This window comes from Octopus bimaculoides, chromosome 22 (genome assembly GCF_001194135.2).
Source record: "Octopus bimaculoides isolate UCB-OBI-ISO-001 chromosome 22, ASM119413v2, whole genome shotgun sequence".
NCBI lineage: Eukaryota > Metazoa > Mollusca > Cephalopoda > Octopoda > Octopodidae > Octopus > Octopus bimaculoides.
The window spans coordinates 31,823,272-31,838,481 of NC_069002.1; the positions used below are offsets into that span (position 1 = coordinate 31,823,272).

The 15,210-nt window shown below is 34.4% G+C and overlaps 1 protein-coding gene across 5 annotated transcripts in view; it reads right to left on the minus strand.

Annotated features, from left to right (window-relative positions):
* The window catches only part of LOC106869635 (E3 ubiquitin-protein ligase XIAP), a 174,854-nt gene that overhangs the window by 80,983 nt on the left and 78,661 nt on the right, over positions 1 to 15,210 (minus strand). For 4 of the 5 annotated variants that reach the window (XM_052975844.1, XM_052975846.1, XM_052975845.1 and 1 more), the window contains exon 2: positions 3,332 to 4,313. In XM_052975844.1, the coding sequence (XP_052831804.1) occupies positions 3,332 to 4,100 (769 nt within the window). In that variant the 5' untranslated portion in view covers positions 4,101 to 4,313. The remainder of the gene's footprint in view (positions 1 to 3,331; positions 4,314 to 15,210) is intronic. The other variant, XM_014915450.2, reaches the window with a different exon arrangement.

Consider the following 15,210-nt stretch of genomic DNA (forward strand, 5'->3'; position numbering starts at 1 on the left):
AACTGTCCGATGAACGGGAGCGTGAAACTCCGAGTAACAGCCTTTTGTTATATTTCTGCTACTTTTAAATAAAGTATATATATATATATATATATATATACATACATACACACACACAAAAATTACCAATATTGCTGTATATTACGAGTAAAATGAAAAGACCATCTTAGAATGTTCTATGAACATTATAAAAAAAAGGAGGGGTGGGGGAAAAGATTTCAACACATACACATGTTACTGGTCCCTCGACTCTCTCTTTCTCTCTCTCACACACACATACACACGCCACTGGTCCCTTCAACACACGACACTGCTCCCTGCAGCTCCCACTATCTACATAAACAGGACATTTGATGAAGCAAAGTAGTCGAAGACATGATGTACAACGTAGATATCTTTGCACATCTCAGCAAAGTTCTTTTCCTTTATGGGCATTATAAACCATAAGGTGTCTATATAATCTGGATCGATCTCTCCAGGTAAGCATACTTTCACAAGAAACTACCTCAATGGCTCACCCAATAAGGCCATTTTCTTCCTATTAGTCAGGTTTATTATACAGCAGATGGTTGAAATTAAGACAGCTTTGTTTGGAACATGACAATAAAGTTGAAAATATCATCGTAATTTTACAATAAATCAATACATCTATTATTATTATTGGCAGAGCTGTTAGCACACCAGACAAAAAGCTTGGCAACATTTTGTCTGTCTTTGTGTTCTGAGTTCAAATTCTGCTGAGGTCGACTTTGCTTTTCCTCTTTTCAGGGTCAATAAGATAAATATCAGTTGGGCGCTGGGATCAATGTAATCGACTTCCCCACCCTCAAAATTATTGACCCAGTGCCAAAATAAGAAAGGACATTATTATTCTATTTGTTTCTTATTTCTTTATTGCCCACAAGGGGCTAGACATAGAGAGGACAAACAAGGACAGACAAAGGGATTAAGTTGATTACATCGACCCCAGTGCGTAACTGGTACTTAATTTATCGACCCCGAAAGGACGAAACGCAAAGTTGACCTCGGCGGAATTTGAACTCAGAGCGTAAAGACAGATGAGATACCGGTAAGCATTTTGCCTGGTGTGCTAACGTTTCTGCCAGCTCGCAAATTATTCTATTCATTTCTGCTTGTCTAACTGTTTTGTCCATGTGTTACACTTATACCAAGAGAAGTAATAACTTGAATAGAGAAATATATATAGAGAGAGAAGGGGAGAGAAAGAGAAAGAAGAAGAAGAAGAGAGAGAGAGAAAGAGTGGGGGAGTCAAGATAAAATTATACTTGTGTGTTCAAATGGCAGGCACAATCAAAATGTTTAACATAGTGAAACAATGTCATGAAAATCTATAAATTTATGCACAGCTTTTGGTCTCGAACAAATAAAAAATAAAAGTGTAACAACCACAGTTATTTTTTAACTAAGGTTACTTCACTTTAACTATCTATCAATATATGTGGCCATGCTGGGGCACTGCCATTATTCATTTTTTTCTTCTTTCTTTTGTCATTAGGTTTAAATGCTTATCAGTATTATGAGAGTATACAGATATATATATATATTTATTGGCAGAAGGGAAAGTAGATATGATAGTTAATTAGCTAGCTAGATAGGTACATAGATGAGTCTAGAGATATATCAAGAGATATGTAGCTGAACTGAAAAGAAATGAAAATAATCTCAATTGGTAAATAACTTGGACTGACCCCTGGTTGTGGTTGGACAGTGAAAAATGTAGTTTTTTTTTTGTCTTTTTTTTAAATATATATGAATAAGTTTTATCATTTTAATTCATCTTTTATTTCCTTAAACTATAAAGCACATCACATCTGTCAGATATATTAAAAGAAGTTAAAATAAGCAATACCTTCAAAGTTCATTTTGATTACATTTAAAAGTACAGTTTTTGATTAAATGGCAGGATTTCAAAATAATTTTTGGAAATTCTTTGCTTGTGTTTAATACATTAACATAATGTTTTCAAATATGCTGACCTACACCATAGAGTCCCGCAAGTTGTTGTTATTATTATTATTTTCGTTATTATTATTACTGGCAGAATCATTAACATACTGGAAAAAATGCTTAGTGGCATTTCATCTGTCTCTATGTTCTGAGTTCAAATTCTGCCAAGATCGACTTTGCCTTTTATCCTTTGGGGTGGAGTTGGAGGGGGGGTCAATGAAAATAAGTACCAGTGGAGTATTGTAATTGACTAGCCCTCTCCCCTAAAAATTTCAGGCTTTGTGCCTATGGTAGAACTTGCATTTTGTCTTTGATATTGTCCTCAATGTCTTGGGCCCTTGTGGCCAATAAAAGAAAACCATTATTGTTGTTTTAGGAATCAATTAACCCGCTCCCAGAATGCTGCTGGCCTTGTGCCAAAATATGAAGTTGTTATTATAATTTTTATCATTATTATTTTATTATTATTATTACAACTGATACCACAATTCTAACCTTTATCACAGATTTTTGATTTGTCTCCAGTCTCCACAAAATATTTATTATAACTAGTACATAACAGTAACTTATTAAAACTAGTAACTCATTTTACTTCAGACTACCAACACCAAAAAAAAAAAAAAGAGAAAGAAAAAAAAAAAACAACCAAAAACAAAAACCCACACTGAATTTCACTCATCTTGATGTTTTCTTTGCCTCAATATTTTATTTAGTCAGTTTTTCATCTGCTAAAGCAGCCAATTAAATTACACTACTTCAGCTAGAAAAGTGGTCGAAATAAATCAATAATTGCAGAGAATCAAAGAGCAGAAACAGTAGACAGAGAAAGGGAGGGAGGGAGGTGAAGATTGAAAGAAAAATTAAGAGGAGATGTAATGAGTTGAGTTGAGGACAGAGACAGCAAGAGAAAGAAATAACGGCACAAGGTTCCAAGTAGCTGAATTCTTTATAAGATTATACCTAGAATTTGGACAACAAACAAAACACAGCTTCCTCGTAGGTGGTCAATATTCAGACAGAATGGTCTTGTTGGTGAGGTCAGTCACTAATAAATACACCAGCCATCTATGTATCCAGCACTAATCAATAGATTTCTCTTCCTTTGCCATAAACTGATCAATAGTTTTAGTAATCAGTCTGTCCAAGCTATGTGCTGTCATATTAACTGTACTTATACAACAAGTTGTTACATTGAAAATGTTCCACTCAGCTTAAGCTGTGGCCAACCGATTAATCAAGTAAATGCAAGTTTTATTTTTGTCAAAAACAGAAATATTTAAAATAAAAGAAAAAAGAACAAAAAAAAGGGGGAGAAGTGGGGGGTAAGAAATAAAAGGAGAAAGAGAATTTCTTTTGAACTCACCAAGTTGGTAAAACCCTGCTTCAGCAACCCATTCCCGGCTGGGTTTTTTGTGAGGCCAAGATTGGAAAGTGCGAATACGTTCATGAAGAGATGCATACCGAGGCATGCCAGGCGCAGAGTGTTGAGCAGTGTGTTCTCCAGGATAAACAGGTGCGGTTGATGTTGGTAATGCTGTTAGGCTGAGGTTCTGAGAATATGGATATTGGGATGGTAAAGCAGTTTGGATACTGAATGGAATTCGAACTGGAGTCGGTACACTGCTGGGCAGCCTGCTGGTCAACGAATCACGCACGTCTGAAGTCCATCCATTCTGTGCAGCAGAATGTAAGCTAGAAAGTTGAGTCTGAGCTGTAGAATTCTGACCAAAACGGGTGCGAAGTGCAGCATATGGCACGTAATCAGGTTGGGTAGCAGCTGTGTGGAACCTCTCAAAGCTGTCTGGCAGAAATGAGGGGAAGATGTGTGTCGAGTTATAAATGCGATCGTTCATATCTCTCTCCTGAACAAACGGACAATAAGGAAAATGCCGCCTGTGTTCCTTCTCCACACTGTCTCCCAGCTGCCAGTCGTCAAGCATTCCTTGACAATAGACACAGCGAACACGGTCCCCAATGCCAGTGTACTCAAAGCCATTCTTAGCCAGCTCTATGGGACTAATGATGTGACTTTTAGGGAAATGAGCTGTCTGGAAGGTCTTCAGACATGTCTGGTGATCTCTAGTGGTGTCACTAACATTAAGCATGGTGTTCAAACGGCTGACAGACTTCATTCAAAGTGAGGTTTTAAATCGCAGGTAGAAAGAGATATGACCACACTAGGGCAATAAGGAGGCTAGGCTGTAGCCAACGTAGCTAGTAGTAGATGTCGTTGTCAAATCATTTTCCTTGCCTTTCCTTGTTATCGTCAGCACTGTGACATGAGACAGCAATAAGGCGGTTGCAACGTTTACAGAATCCAGGCTTTCCAACAGTAGAAGACCTATCTGAAAGAAGTAAAAGAAAAAAAGAACAAAATTAACACAACTAGATTAATATATAAACATGATATAGATATATATATAAACAATATATAAACATAAATATACACATCTAAAGATAATATAATTACATAAATATACATACATACATAATTACATATATATATATATACCAACCTAATATATATATAAACACACATTTGTAAACACATACACACACATAACTAAAACTTTCAATATACCAGTAGAAGGCATAGTTAACATTTAAATATAGTTTGTCAGATTTTAGTTATGGCATATAATACACACAATGATAATATACTGTGACATAGATCCATACCAACATGTTATTCAAAAGCACAAAAAATTGAAATGGAACAGGGAAATGATTAATTGAAAAGGACAAATAAATGGGGAAATTTTCTACACAGCCAAGGAAACCAGACTCAGCAAAGTTTCAGCATGTTTAAAGTCCAAAAGACTTTAATTCCATGGTACTACTCCTCTGCTTTTGTCAGTGATATAGAGAATACAACTTGAGCTGATGGACAAATGGACTGAAAGTGAAGAGGGACAGCAATATACAATCGGACAGAAACAATTCAGCAACAGGATACAAACATACATACATATATAAAATATGGGGGGTTAGTTCATGGGTGATCTAAACGATTACGTATGCTAGGTAAGTGCTGTAATGGATTACCAGGGCTCCAAGATTATAGCCGAGATGGTAGTTATGGAGCCATTGCAGATTTCCGATATAGTAGATATATAATTGTTAAAGAGGACAACAAATGTTAAGGCAAGGCAAACATCTCGAGTCATATACATTATTATTATTATTATTAGAAAAAATTATTGGATGTTGATATGTCTGAGTCTTTTTTCTGGGTGTTTACAATATCAGGATTTTAACCCACATGGATTTACGCAGGATTGCACCTAAGGACTTATGGACTTATTTCTACAAGATCGGAAAGTTGAACTGTGAACTTTTATGCTATTTTTCTTCATCTCTTTATTCCTTTATTCCTGTCCTCTATGTTGTTATTTCATTAATCTATACCCTTCTCATTTTCCATATTTGTCTCCGATGATGGAATGTCCCATACTCTAGGATGTCCCAGAAACAACTGTAAGACTTTGAATTTTTTTTTCCTCCAATAATAATAATGTATATGACTCGAGATGTTTGCCTTGCCTTAACATTTGTTGTCCTCTTTAACAATTACATACATACATACACACACACACATAAATATATATATGTACACACGAAGTACATGCTACAAGTAGAAGTACGTCCCACTCTGCTATATAGCAGGACATGAGATCTAATCCCACCAGTGTGCATGTGAACACATTAAATAATATAGCCAGTCAATAAAATATGGAATCAGCAAATTTTCATTTGATAAAAAATAATAGATTGGTGCTCCATGTTTGGTCAAGTGTGTGTGTGTGTGTTTTGGAGCACATCTGTCATTCCTATCAGCTAACATGAAGCTAAGAAAATCCTTGGTACCACCATTTCGACACCGGTTTGCTTGCTTGATAAATTGAGGATACGCAGTTGATGAAGTAGTTTGTTTGTATCAACCCTCAATATAGACAAGTGAGGTTCAGTGAGAAAAGAAGAAAAATAAAAACAGAAGAAAAAACAAATCACACACATACACACACACACACACAGAAAAAAAAAAAACATATTTGTTTGTGTTTGGTTTATTTACAAAAACTGATGCTCCAGTAAGTAACCAGTTATGAAAACAGTTCCGAGACAGACAGACAGATACACAGACAGGCAGACAGTATACATTGGACAGAAAACAGCTGGAATGCTTCAGAGGAAATCTAATTAAGCCTTTGTAGAGTTGTGCTTCCATTTTACCTATTAAAAAAATACCTAATGAATAATAATAATAATAATAATAATAATAATAATAATAATAATAATAATGTGTGTAAAAAAATCTAATAACATAAAGAGAGGAATACTTTTTAAAGAAATTTGCCTAAAATAATATTTTTGTTACGGGGTATAAACTGTGCCATAGAGATTAATTGTTAATATAATTAGCATACATTATGGGATATTGATTTCTATTAACTAGGCATGAGGCCAGCCCTTAGCAGAGGAGGATATATACACATATATATACGTATAGATTGAATCAGCTCCTCAGCTACCGCTACCACCACCTATACTACTACTACTACTACTACCACTACCACTCATATATTTTACTATATACATTTACTTTTTTTTTTTTTAATTGACAGCTAAAGAAGTGGAAGGCTAAGTCTAACCTGGCTGGGATCTTGAACTCTAAAACAAACACTTGCATGGTATTTATTCTGACAGCTATTTCCACTCTTCTGAACTAGCAAATTGTGTATCATCTTATTTCTCACAGTAATCTGTGTTCACATGATCTGTGCTAGAAATACCAGCTAAAAAATCAACCTCATATCAAACCCTATCGTCTTAAAAAGGAAGAACATGTTGGATAGTTTAAGGTATATTCTTGATGGTCATGGGTAGAATGCCTTTGGTCAGAGGTATACTATATTAAGGCTAACAAACCTAAATATTGAGGTAGCAATGTCCTGATTGGCTGATAAGCTTCTGACGTAGCAAGTGATAATTATTCCGATTGGTCAATGCAATATATTCAAATATTACAGGTGACAACAGTTCTGATTGGCCAATAGATTTCTATTGCAGGGATGTAACAATTCTTGTGATGGGGCAACAGATTCTGATATTGCAAGTGCCGATTTTTTGATTGGTCAACAGACCTAAATATTGCAGGTGACAATTTTTTTGATTGGTCAACAAATTTAAATATTACAGGTGGCAACTCTGATTGTCACCTGTAATATTTAAATTTGTTAGCCAACGTTCTGACTGACTGACAAATTTAAATATTAAGGTGATAATGGTTCTTATTGGTCAACAAATTTCTGGTGCATGAAGATAACAATTTTTCTGATTGCTCAACAGATTTAAATGCTGCAGGTGACAATGGTTCTGATTGGCCAATAAACTCAAGCATTGTAGGTAACAATTTTTCTGATTGGTCAATAGATCTGAACATTGCAGGTGACAATTGTTCTTACAATTCAAATGTAATTAGTCTTCATATATTTTATTTATTGAGACATATTGCTACTTCAAATATTCTTAGAATCCATGATGGTGATGATGATAACAATGATGATACTGGTGACAGTGATGAGACACAACAATTCTAAAGCAATTTTTTTTATTATTTTACTTTTCAAAGTGACGAATAAGAATTAAAAATTTAAAAAATTTAAAAGAAATGAAAAAAACACAAAAAAAAGGAAAATGATAATGATTTTGTGAAATCACACTAAAGTCTTGGAGAGAATCGACAATAAATAGAATTGTGAATCAATTAGGTCTCTACCTTAACCAATTAGTTATTATCTGACTCTTTAATTACATCAAACAGGTAGGAAGTGACAAGATAACAATATTTACTATCAAACTCCATTAAAGCTTAATTAGTTAATTATTTCATTACTAATTGTATAAATGTTTTTCAAAATTTAGTGAGGATGACTAATGAAGCACTAGAATGTATTTTGTGTATGTGTGTGTGTGTATATATATTATGTATATATGTGTATATAAATATATATATACATTATCTATATATGTATTTATGTATGTGCATTTATACATGTATATATATACTTATATATATTTGTTTGATGTAGTGAACAAATAAGAATGTTTTACGGCAGGTGATAATTATGCTGACGATGATGATAATAACAGTTTCTTAATTAAATATGAATAAATAATTTCTTAATTAGATATGATGCTTTAAAGTATAGGGAAGTGAGAATGAATTTAAAATACATTTAACAACAACAACAACAACAGTTGAATATAAAGCTGTCAAAAAGAATTGTTGCAAATGTAGGTACCTAAGTTCATTTAGTGATTTCATTAGAAGACATTTTGAAATTTATCAAACATTGAAAACTACATTATTACACATAGGTTCCACATGAACACGAAGTGATGGCTGCCAATTCTGTAGCATATAGACATAGAAGCAGGTATGATTGTATAGTTCAGGTGATTGTTTTGTAATACAGTAGCTTTAGGTTAAATTCTGTATATTCATACCCACACAGAATATATATATATAGGCATAGGAGTGGCTGTGTGGTAAGTAGCTTGCTTACCAACCACATGGTTCCAGGTTCAGTCCCACTGCGTGGCACCTTGGACAAGTGTCTTCTACTATAGCCTCGGGCCGACCAAAGCCTTGTGAGTGGATTTGGTAGACGGAAAGTGAAAGAAGCCCATCATATATATGTATATATATATATGTATGTGTGTTTGTGTGTCTGTGTCTGTGTTTATGTCCCTGTAACTTAGCGGTTCAGCAAAAAGAGACCGATAGAATAAGTACTAGGCTTACAAAGAATAAGTCCTGGGGTCGAATTTCTCGACTAAAGGCGGTGCTCCAGCATGGCCGCAGTCAAATGACTGAAACAAGTAAAAGAGTATATATATATAGCACAAAATCAGGAGGTGCAAGAGGTGAGTATAGATTTATTCTTCCATATCACTTTCATAAGATTACAGCCATTTTCTAACCTTCATCATGTAGTAATTAACTTTGGTGTGCAAAATTATATGTCAATGTTTACACCAATATATTTACTCAGCAGAATACAATACAATCGTATATTCACAAATTGATACAAATAGAGAAAGCTAATTTATCAGATCACTGAAAACATCATGATTACATCTGTAATATATATCTTATAATATATATCTACACATGTTTGTATGTAGAAACAGGAGAAAAAAACATTTGATAGACACAATAGAATTTATACACTTGCTCACAAGGATACACACTCTCTCCCAATATATGATTCTTTAGATGAGAAAAAGTTCATTATTAGAAGGATTGCACACAGCAAAGGATATTAAGTCACAACAAAGTAACAAAAAGCTTCTAATATATGAATATATAAAGGCAGAGAGCTGGCAGAATCGTTAGCACACTGGGCGAAATGCTAAGCGGTATTTTGTCTGCCGTTACGTTCTGAGTTCAAATTCTGCCAAGGTCGGCTTTGCCTTTCATCCTTTCGGGGTCAATTAAATAAGTACCAGTTTCACACTGGAGTCGATGTAATCAACTTAATCCCTTTGTCTGTCCTTGTTTGTCACTTCTGTGTTTAGCCCCTGGTGGGCAATAAATAAATAAATATATGATATGAATATATATATATATATATATATATATATATATATATATATTCCAAATAAGATGACAAAGAAAGAGTTTATCATATTTTTAATGACTAGTTGTGTGTGTGTGTGTGTCTGTGTGTGTGTGTGTGTGTGTATGTATGTTGTTTCTGCTGTATTTCCGTTCTTTGCAGCAACTGAAATTCAAATACAATGAAATTCTTTTTGAATTTTAGCTGTATTAAAACATGGACAGCAATTAAGTGAAGTCAGAGCTCCAAATGAAAATGAATATGTACACAACACACATATACACGGAAAAACCTCAATAATATGTTAACTCATTACAGGGGGCCCACTGAAGGAGCTGACATAGTAAACTTCTTTTTTTATCTAAGAGTTTCAAAACTCAATATTCTACATGTTATTATTTATATTTTTACCTACTTTGAATTTCACAATAAAAAAATTTTTTTAATGATAATTAACTAAGTTAATTTAACACCATGGGTCTCAACAGGGGTCGATATAAAATTTTGCTATTAAGGTTTATGAGCAATAAACAAATTAGCTATACATCTGTAATACACAAAATATTTTAATTATTTTTTATACAATTCCTAATAATATTCAATTATGAAAATCAGATTTTTTTTTTTTCAACATGGGGATCCAGTAGAGTAAAATAAGAACCAAAGGGGTCATTAGGCAATAAAATGGTTGAGAACCACTGGTTTGGGGTTAGCGTAAGGGTTAAACAGATGGCGCACTGAAGTTTGTTGATGGTTTACAAGAAGTGTCCATTGAAGAATATATCTAATATTTTCTTGTAATTGAGGTTAGGCCAACTTGATCACGACTGATATGATGTTAAACAACAACAAAAACATTCCAACCATGATCATTGCATCATTTCCCAAGTAAATTCTAACGAGGTCTACGTAAGATCGTGTATATTCCACATTTTAGAAATAGCAAGGTGGAAATTGAGGGTAATTTTGCTGCTGGTTCCAGCAAGTTGAAAGACCTTAGACGAGAATCTTTCATTGGCCTAATTAGTAAAGCACTTCTAAGAAAAAGAAAGGGGGGGGGGGAAGCGAAAAAACAAAAAAAAAAACAAGCAGAGTAATTTCAGAATCAGTTTGGCTTCTAGATGTGACCAAGATAAATTTGATAGCAGAATATACCAAATTTATGTGGCCACAGAGACTTACACCAACTGAGACCGATCATTTGAATATCAGATCTGTTAAATATTTTATATTTCCTCCTTAAACTTATCATTAAAATATGAAATCAATTACGAACAGATGTTTTCAGAATTGACTGGAAGAATATAGATACGTAAAAACACACAAGCATTAAATAATATATATGTATAAAAACAAACAGATAAGTATTACATATATACATACATATATATATATATATATATATATAAATAAAGACACAAAAGAGACTAAAAGTTTATTACAAAATAACTATAAAAGTAAATAAAATGAGATCTAGTTGCTACAGATCATCTATGCTTTTGAAGTTTTCAGAGAACGGGGGTTTTATGTGGGGGTCACTGTCATTTTACTCTAAGTGTTTTCCCTTGACTAAGGGACCTTCTCTTGCTAATATTGTATTTTTGTTTTTTTTTCCTTTTTTATTTGATCTAAGCCTCCATTTTTTTTTCTTTGTATTTTGGGGAATTGGTAGAATTATTAGAACTTCATGATGGTTTTTCTTCTGACTCTTTACATTCCAAGTTCAAACCCTGCCAAGGTCAACTTTGCCTTTCAGCCTATCAAATACTGCAGTTGATGCCATAAAAAAAAAAAGCCTTCTCTTATGGGGAAATATTACCTTGCTTGGAAATAGGTCAAGGTTGGCAACAGGAAGGTATCTAACTGTAGAAAATCTGCCTCAAAGAGTTCTGTCTGATCCGTGCAAGCATGGAAAAGCAGACATTGAAACAATGATAATGAAGATGATATATATTTTATAAACTGTGAAAATGATGGTAAATATAACTGTGATGCCCCAGCACGGCCAGAATTGAATGACGAAGCATTAGAGAGGACAGAAACTTCAATAATTATCAGAACAGTAACAACACTCAAATAGTAATTATTATTTTGAATATAGGTGTCAAGCCATACATTTTAGAAGATATGGTGGTGGTAGTGGTGGTGGGAGTTGATTATGTCTGCCCAATACTTCGCTTGTTTTATCAACACTGGTAGGACAGAAAGTGAAGTTGATCTAGGTGAGAACTGAACTCAAGGTTTAAAAGGACATAGCTGACTACTACAAGGTATTTTTGTTCAGCACCCTACCAATTCTACCATCTACCATAATTCAACAAAATAAAGATGGATCCTCTGTGTGATCAATGAGCATGCTAGAAACAGATGTCAAATCTCCTTCATACTACATCAGACTAGTTACAGACAAAAAAAAAAAGTCATGCTGGATAATATATTCATAGTATATCCCTTTGGTGTTTAAGCCGGCCATATCCGGCCCAATATATTCTACATGGTTTACATTCAAACTGGCCCTATCTAGCCTCTCACACCTAACCTACATTGATATTCTAAGAATAAACTATCACACCATCGAAACTTCAAAGCTGTAAGATAATGTATGATTAATTCAAAACAATTTGAGTGAAAAAAGTATTATATTTAACAGAGTAATCTGAACACTAAAGGGATATACTATGTTGGTGGGAAGGAAATGGGAAGGGAAATAGGTTTGATAGTGACAAGCAGACATTTTTGATGGCAGGTCTATCTTCTTAATCAGGGTTGATCTGAAACTGGTGGAGGGGGGGGGGGGGGTCTAACAACAGAATGATTTCTAAGATTAGCACAAAGCCACAAAGTTTGGAAAAAAAAAGAGAGGGTGGATGTGGGTAGAGACAGTCGAGTTCAGCCTAGAATATTACTGGTACTTTATGTTACCAATGACTGAAGCACAGAAAAGACCGCTTGCTCTCTTAATTCTGATATTATCTCACTTTCCATTTTTGAAAATGATTTATAGGCACAACTCAACTTACATCGCTTTGAGTCACATCTTTTTTTCAACTTTATAACTCTCTCTTACTCTTTTTACTCTTTTACTTGTTTCAGTCATTTGACTGCGGCCATGCTGGGGCACCGCCTTTAGTCGAGCAAATCGACCCCAGGACTTATTCTTTGGAAGCCTAGTACTTATTCCATTGATCTCTTTTGCCGAACCGCTAAGTTATGGGGACGTAAACACACCAGCATCGGTTGTCAAGTGATGTTGTGGGGACAAACACAGACACAAACATATACACACACACATATATATATATATATATATATATATATATATATATATATATATATATATATATATATATACACACATATATACGATGGGTTTCTTTCAGTTTCCGTCTACCAAATCCACTCACAAGGCTTTGGTCGGCCTGAGGCTATAGTAGAAGACACTTGCCTAAGGTGCCACGCAGTGGGAATGAACCCGGAACCATGAGGTTGGTAAGCAAGTTACTTACCACACAGCCACTCCTGTGCCTATGGTTTTTTTTTTATTTATTTATTTAACCCTTTAGCATTCACATTATTGTCAAAAGTAATGCTTATTTATTCACATCTTTAATCAAACATGCATTATCTTGTAGCTTTGAGATTTTGATGAGGGAACTGATAAATTTAAGAATGGTATTGGAGGGCAGGTGTGAGAGGTCACATCTGGCCAGTTGAAACAAGAAATAGGTAGAATATTTGGGCCAGATATGGCCAGTTTAAATACTAAATGGCTAAAGAAATAAACCTCAACTTCAGTTGCTTTATCAGACTCTACATTGGTCTCAGCGAACACATTTAAAAAGCCTAAATATTTTTTTTTTTAAATAAATTTTTAAAAACTCCACCTAAAAACCAGTATTGAAGTGGAGAAGATGAAAAAAATACACGTGAAAATATGTAAAAACCCATTTATTAAGACAGATAGAAGCTAACAAATTTTTTTGAAATGATTTTTCATGTTACGTTGTTTTTCGAGTCAAGTTACGTGTCTTGGGACTAGTTACTAATGCAAGCTGAGGTATGCCTGTGTGTTTTTTCAGTGACAACAACTTAGGACTGGGTTGCACAACTAGGTCAACACAAGTAGTGACAAGGAAGGTGGAGTGACAATGGGTGGGTGGTTGGTTGGTTGGTTGGAATAATTGAAATATCAGTTACAATGCTTATTAGAACAATAAGGAAATATTTTTTAAAAGGTGCGACTCAGTAAAATAATGACAATATGGTGAGGTTTATTTTCTCCATCACTAGTCTTTTTATACATTTATAATACATTTCTGATTTTTCATCTTATTTTTATTTATTTATTTATTTATTTATTTCTCTACAACACACCAATACTGTAAAGGACATATTGAGATAAAACAAAATAACGAAACACAAGCTACTTACAGTCAGGGGTAGGTATGAAGGGGAAGTAAGGGGGGGTTATTTGTTGCTAAATATTGTTTTTGTGTTTTTTTTCTTTCTTTCTTTCTTTCTTTCTTTTTTTACATGACTATTAATACCGCCAACCTAACACCTAACTAAGCAGCTTTTCTATTTTATTTCCTCCATTGATAAATTCTTATCAGAATTAAAATGAAAAGAGAGGTGAGGTTTGTTGTAGAGAGAAGAGTAGGAGTAGGAAGGGAAGTAGGAGGAGAGAGAGAGAGAGAGAGAGAAAGAGAGAGTAAAACAGTAAGGTGTTATTAACAGAAAGCAAATTTCTTCAGAAATATGTTGAAAAGAGATGGTGGAAGGGAAGAGGCAGCTTGGACATTATTGTTATCTGAGATGGCTACTGGTGTTTTTAAACACAACATCTGCTTCAGGTTGCACTCAGTCTGATCACGAAGAAGAACAACTCGAGCTGAAGTCGTTCTCATTGGCTATTTGCAAGCAATCAAGCTTTAGCCATTGGTTATCACAACAGCACTGGCCAGAGTGGCAATCTCTTGTAGGTCAATAAAAATGTCCATCCACCTGGTGGTGGATTTTGTTTTCTGTATAGGATAAGTTAGTTCAATACTAACCTACCGATTATCTTCTATCAAGATAGCATCACTGAATTATTTAATCTCCAAACAATTCTATTTTTCTGTGACAATTTACGTACGATGTTGCATATATATATTTGCTTAATGAGTCATCCACCATTGCTGTACATTCATATATATGTTCTTTTATTTATTTTCTTTTACCGGTTTCAGGTATCAGATTGTGTGTGGCCATACTGGAACATTGCCTTGTGTTTATATATATGTATATATATAGGCGCAGGAGTGGCTGTGTGGTAAGTAGCTTGCTTACCAACCACATGGTTCCGGGTTCAGTCCCACTGCGTGGCACCTTAGGCAAGTGTCTTCTACTATAACTTCAGGCCGACCAAAGCCTTGTGAGTGGAAACTGAAAGAAGCCCGTTGGCTATCGCCATGATTCACCACTAGCTACTAAAGCTTTCTTTTTTTTATTCTCTCTCAGTTTATTTTCTCATTTTCCTTTCTGCTGAAGAGCGTAGGCTTGAAATGTAAAAGACTTTCTCACCTTCCCAAGTATTAAACTAATACACCTGTTAGTTGTTTACACACCTGTCTTT